This window comes from Microtus ochrogaster, linkage group LG4 (assembly GCF_000317375.1).
Source record: "Microtus ochrogaster isolate Prairie Vole_2 linkage group LG4, MicOch1.0, whole genome shotgun sequence".
NCBI classification, from domain to species: Eukaryota; Metazoa; Chordata; class Mammalia; order Rodentia; family Cricetidae; genus Microtus; species Microtus ochrogaster.
The window spans coordinates 2,917,414-2,923,889 of record NC_022030.1 but is presented as its reverse complement, the minus strand read 5'-3'; the positions used below and the strand labels follow the sequence as shown (position 1 = coordinate 2,923,889).

The window sequence follows — 6,476 nt, the reverse complement described above, 5'->3', positions numbered from 1 at the left end:
AAAGAAAGAAAGAAAAATGGCTTCCAGATGCCATTTCTGCTCAGTGTAAGCCCATTTCCCTTTCTTGGAAAGTTGGCTGTGATGCATGAGAAACATAAGTTTGGCGCTCTGGAGTCCAGCTGAGATTGAGAGCAGGCTTCAGCGAGTAAATGAGAACACATGAGAGGCAGATGCTGTACCACCATACTGTGGTCCCCCTTCTGACAGCTACTTCAGAAGCTGGCCAGGAAAAATCTACTTGTCGGTAAGGGAGGGGCATGCCTGGAAGGTGGTCAAAGCCAGAATGGGATAATTTGGCCATGGTAATGCCCAGCCCTACTGCAAAGAAAGGCTCGTTCAAAGTCTATCCGAAGCTAGCCCGACAGGAAGCTTGCTTACTTACCTACTGGGTTGAAAACAAACAGATGGAGCCTTAGGAATCAGCTATAAGTGGAAAGAGCAGAGCAAAACAAGATGAAAAACAACAGCAACAACAATAAAAAAAATAGCATAGAAATGTTAGAAGTCATGAAAATGCTCCAAACGATCCATTTGGACAAAATGGATACACGGAAGAAATACCTTCATGGTAAAATATTTCCAGACATTAGCAAGTCCATGATTAGATGAAACTTCATGCTATAGTTCTTCACTTTCTCACCCACGATGAGTCAATGAGAAAATTCCCTTGTCATGAGCCTGCCATTCCTAGACAACACTCTCAAACTTTGCCACACGCAGTTACCACAGAGATCACATTCCACTAAAGACACGAACTGAAACATGGTTCAACGCCAGTCACTCATCACCTAAAGGGGAGAGAGCAGGAGCTACAGAGGCATCTATGCATTCAAGGTACCTAGTTTAAGGAATGTGCATTTTCCACGAAGACAAGTTCATAAAACATACTTAGAATTTATTCCATCCTGAGACATGTCTATTCAGGGTCATTCACGGAAAACCCGTGTATACTGACGCTGTCACCTGGGTGTGGATAAGCCTGCCACAGACTCTTTCATATGTATTCATAAGGGCAGCTTATCAGTGAATGGTGCAGTTATTCAAGAAACCTTTTATGATGTCTGTGGTTGGTCCGATTCTCAGCCTAAACAAGACAGCACAGTGTTGGACATGGACCTTTTCAGCGTGGGATAAAGCTGATGTCACAGCGGGGCACACCCTGACGTGAGCCTCTGGGATTCCAGCCATCATCTTGATTCATTTTTCCTGGTTGAGCTGGATCAGTTCATCTGTAGACAAGATGCAACACATCTGTCTACCCAGCAAAATCACCAAACCTTAATTGGTAACAATAGAAACAAATAACGAAAAATACATCCTTAAGTCCAAATTTCTCTTCTAATATAGGCTAGTTACCATGATCTCTCAGCTTCACGTTTATCAGACACACCAAAGTAACAGACTTCCATGCCAAGTAGCCCGGGGTGTTTCACATGCCTCCCAAGGTGTGTGTTTCAAGAGTTGAAGAGGATCTGAGATAACTATCTGAAGGACAGACACTGTCTAAAGAATGAGACAGAAAGCAAGTTTGGAAGCAAAGACAAGGGTATTGTTTGTAGAAAAGCAAAATTCCACTTCACACATTACTGCACCACCTCTAGCTACACTTGTGCTGTGTGAACACCCTTGCACCTCGATTCCCATCCCTACAAACTGGAAAGATTAATACCTCAGAGAGTTACAATGAAGCTGAAGTAAGATGCCGTATATTAAGCCAGGTGTTGGCCATGCCTGTCATCCCAGCATTTCTGGAGGCTATGGCCGGAAGACCAATAATAGTTCAAGGCCAGCCTGGATTGTGTAGCCAGACTTTGTCACAAAGCAGACTGAACTGTCGCCATAAGTAAAGGGTTTTGTACATGTGTAGTAACTGTTCCAGGCACCCAGAACTTTAAGGAGTGTTCTAGTTAAATTGATTGAATAAAAATCTGCATGTGTTTGACTATCAGATGAAACCTAGCAGGGGGCCTTACTTCAGTTACTCAGAACCTGATATGCCAAGTGTTTAAGCAGAATATGATTTCCCTCTTTACGTATGGTAATAGCATTGGTTCTGAGATAATATACCTTCTCTAAAAGCCTTATTTAACGTGCTGGTATTTTAACACAGGCCTTCACACACAAGGGAGTAGTTCCATCAGGTGGGAATGAAACTCACCCCTTCAGCCTCCTCACTTTTTCCTCTAGTTTCTTTCTGATGATTTTCAACCCCAAGTCTAAGGGCCCCTGGCATTGCAAAATGGGGGGGGGGGGCGGGCAGCAAGCTGAGATGGAAGCACATTTCCAAGTTTTGGCTGATGGGGTTCTGTCTAAATTTATCCCACTCTCCACCAAAAATCTGGGGCATGTTTGTGTATAGTTCATAGTAGTTCTTTCTACCCTTTCATTCACTCCTGTTCCTTGGCATGGATAAAGTCTCTCTCAGTTCTCCCTCTTACAAATCTATTGATTAGTCCCTCCAAACTACACCATTTAGTAAGTGAGCATCTCCCTTTTAAAATTTACATGTCACATTTTTTTTATTGGGTGGGGAATGCTCCCAAATTCTCAGTTATAAACACATTGAGTTCACCACCTGAGAAAGCTGGGTCCTGGAGACACTGTGCCCTCTAGCGCCACCTCCTGTTAGCCGAGGCCTAGAACGAGGACAGGCTTCTGAGTCAGCTAACACACAAGTCCAGTAAAACTAACAAAGAGAGACAAATGGTACGGTGTGGGAAGCATCTCATTAAAGCACAAGCCATCTTCTCCTTCCACCTCGCCCCACAGCTCTGGGTACAAGCAAGGAAATGAACAGGCAAACGCAAAACAAACCCACACAGAGCCATTGCCTGGACCTTGGAATCCGAAAATATTCTAAGTTAGAGAATTCATTATAAAAAAAGGGAAAAGCAGGAAGGCAACGAATGTAATTTTCATAGCAAACATCCATGTTTCTTTCCACTTGTGACTCCCAGGGGATAGGGGGGCTGGGCTGGGTGAAGGGGGGGGGTGGCGCTGAAGGCACTTTCCTTAACCTTCAACTGAAGCAAATAGAAGGCCATGGAAACCCAGCTAGGGTTCCTGGGAGTTTTAGAATAAGATTTATTACTATTTTTCAAAAAGACTCTGGCATGCTCCCTGCCCCATGTTTTGGTTTTTGTTTGGTTGGTTTGGTTTTCTGTTTTTGTTCTTTTTTAGGGGGAAGGTTGGTGGAATTCAATGTCATGACTGAACCTAGGACATGCCAGAAACACTGGGAAACCCATTCCCTACCCAAACTATTAAAAAAAAAAATCACCAGAGTGTCCAGATGCCTTATACAGCTAGGGACAAACTTCCTACAAGCCTGACAGCTCAGTGTATGCATTGCGTTTGGGTTTTGGCTTTGAGTCACATTGAGACTTTTGATTTCCTCTTTGAGGGCTGGCACTGACTTCTGCTTGCTCTTATAAGAAAACGTCTACAACTGAAAACTGAAAATTTGCAAGATTCCTTCTTTAAGTACACAAACACTCTAAGTCTGGCTACTTTGCTGTAGTCCTGCTGGATTCTCTCTCTCTCTCTCTCTCTCTCTCTCTCTCTCTCTCTCTCTCTCTCTCTCCTGCCTGATCAAACTGATCAAGGAACATTTCTGTGGGAGGGAAAGAGGGGAAACAACAGAAAACATATGGGAAGGAACATAATACAAGCACAGTCAAACGTCACACAAGACTCAACCAAAAGACCTGCATAGAGGATTCCCCATTTTATCCACATGTACTTTCTGTGACCACCTTTGTGAATTCCTTATCTACTTGGGGGGTCTGGGTAAAAATGCTCACTTAAAGTCATTTACTAACTAAGCCCTTGCTCGCACGTTCAAATAAGCATCTTTATTCTGCATACCATTTCAAGGATTTTTCTCTCCCATTTCTGACCTGCTGTCAATCAAAAAGTTTGGGATAGGGCGGAGTTGGATGAAGCTGTAAGAAACCACTATTTCCAGTTTACCGCCCAGGTGCACACAAACATTTGCTGAGTCATTTATAATAGTGTAAGGATTCAGGTGCCATGGCATGGACTGAGGCTGGAGTGTCAGCCTTTCCTTCTGGATTTCCTGGCACTTAATGACCTGTATCATAATAAAAACATACTTTCCAGTCTATGAATGTCTTGGATGTCCTCTGCCGCCACCACCCCTCCTCCCTCCTTCCTCCTCCCCCTCTTCTCTGTGTGATTCTTGTAGAAATAGTCTTTTGTTTTCACCTCTTCTAGTGTTTCGATCAGAAAGCTTCAAACGACATTTCAAATGAACAGTACATTTCTTCTGAGATTTTATATGGACTGTACATTTCAACAAGGTAGCTTCCCCTACTTAGTATTAAATATGGACTGTACATTTCAACAAGGTAGCTTCCCCTACTTAGTATTAAATATGGACTGTACATTTCAACAAGGTAGCTTCCCCTACTTAATATTAAAACCATTCATTTGGAACTCATCGTGGACTTACTGAGAATTTGAGGTGTGAATTTTATGGCAAAACCACAAGTTATAATGCTGATATATTTTAACAGCAGTACAGAGTGGCAATGTACTCTTAACAGCAGGAAAGAAGAACAAAGCGGGGGAGGGAGGGGTGGAGCGAGAGAAGTGAAAAATGAAGGAAGGCTAAAGAGATGAAAATTATGATTAAAAGCCTCCAAAACTACACAGAGAAACCCTGTCTCGAAAAACCAAAACAAACAAAAACAAGCAAAAAAACAGGAAGTATCTGTTTATGAGAATTTTAGCATAACTTATCCCCACTGAAAGCTGCACATCTGAAATTTCTTATCTTTATTTTATAAATGACAGCCTGGAGTAGAGCTTCTCCTTGTGACTTTCCTGAGATTTGTGAATGGCAGTTTTAAGCACATAACCAAAGTTCCTCAATTATAAAAAGCCCAGTCACTTACCCCTATGACTGAGTCTGCTCCCTGCCTGCAGAAAGCCCTTGATGGCTCCTCGGATGCTCTTGTGGTTTCCAAGACTGCTCCACCTTCTCTCCTGCCCCACCCCCATCACATAGCAAGCCAGAGAGCTCACCTCAGAGTCCACATCCCACCTTAGCTGGTACCTGCCCTTCAATCCTGCCCCTTCCTCCCCCAGCCCACCATTCTGACCATCGGTGGCACGGATCATGATTGGCAGGTTAACACTTGAAAGACTTCACTGTGGCTTCCCACATATTTGGGGCTTTTCAAAAATCATCAATGAGGAAAGCAAGTTAGGGGCCAGGCTGCCTTTAATATGACATGTGGCTATTCTCATCACTTGGAATGTTCTTTCTTTAAATAGGAACTCCCCGGCCTCTTCTCTTTGAGGAATGTTTGGAAAGAACACTAACTAACAACGATGAAAATTCTTCCTGCACTTCAGAGGCCACTCACACTTCCAGCCACTTCTCACTGTTCACTGTTGACATGCAGCTGCCCCGTACAGCATGTGGCTGGCTTAACGAGGTAATTGTGTGCAGATGATGGGGTCATTGCCAAGGTTGAAGTGCTTAGTCCTCATCCCTGCGCTGTTTGTCCATAGAGTAATTGAAAATTTTAAAAAAATTAAAGAAATAAAAGAGACCAATTTAAACGGACTATTTTCACGCTGTAGATCTATACAGGGTTTCTGAAGTTACTCCGTGAAGGTACACTTACCTTAAACTTCCACTCAGAAGCATCAGCAACGAGAGGAAGTCATCCTCGGGTATCAGCCGTGGTAAATGATGTGGCATTAGGGCAAAGAGTGTCATGGTCCCAGAATCTCTCTACATAAAATGGGAATTATTGAAGTTATTCTCAAAAGAAGCCAATAAATAACACAGGTCCTAAATGACCACACAGTATTTTATAAAAAGGGGTCCTTACTGTAGCTAAATAGTGATGTTAAGAAATGGAGACAGGCTTAGGCACATTGTTTAAATTTAACATCAACACACAAACAGGGAATAAACATATCTTTCCTGGACTTTACCTCCCTCCCCCGGCCTGCAAGCTACTTGGGTAGTATGAGGTCCATCACTATTCATAGACCCTTGGGGGAGTCACTAAAAATATATTAAGCGCTGACACTTGTAGCTTATAGACAGGTTATAACTAGACACAAACCAACTGGTTGTCGTTTTGTGATGTCAACAAATGTTTTACTTCCAAACAACCGTCAACATCATTAGATTATGGGGTTTAGTGTAAGTAAAATCCAAGGATAAACCTCAGGACAGCAGTATTTGAAATGCCCCAACTGAACCGGTCAGTCTCCCTCCTGTTCCTCCCAGCCTGCGTCCCATCCTGATACCTACCCACCCAACGCATAGCCACTTGCTCTGAAATCATATAGACCTACTAATGTTTTTCGGTCATTCTCCTTCCCTCCCTGAACCTCCAAAAGAAGGTCCCTACAACTATAAAGAGGGCTGAAATTCTCCCCCAGGAACCTCCATTCTTACTCAAAACCCTGGTTTTGTCCTCCCTCCTCCT

General features: G+C 43.1%; 1 protein-coding gene across 1 annotated transcript in view; it reads left to right on the top strand.

Moving 5' to 3' along the window:
• The first annotated feature begins 540 nt into the window (after positions 1-540).
• The window catches only part of Ccn2 (cellular communication network factor 2), a 9,829-nt gene continuing 3,893 nt past the window's right edge, over positions 541-6,476 (top strand). The window contains exons 1-2 of the mRNA XM_005360915.3: positions 541-568; positions 5,302-5,465. Coding sequence (XP_005360972.2) covers positions 541-568; positions 5,302-5,465 — 192 coding nt within the window. The remainder of the gene's footprint in view (positions 569-5,301; positions 5,466-6,476) is intronic.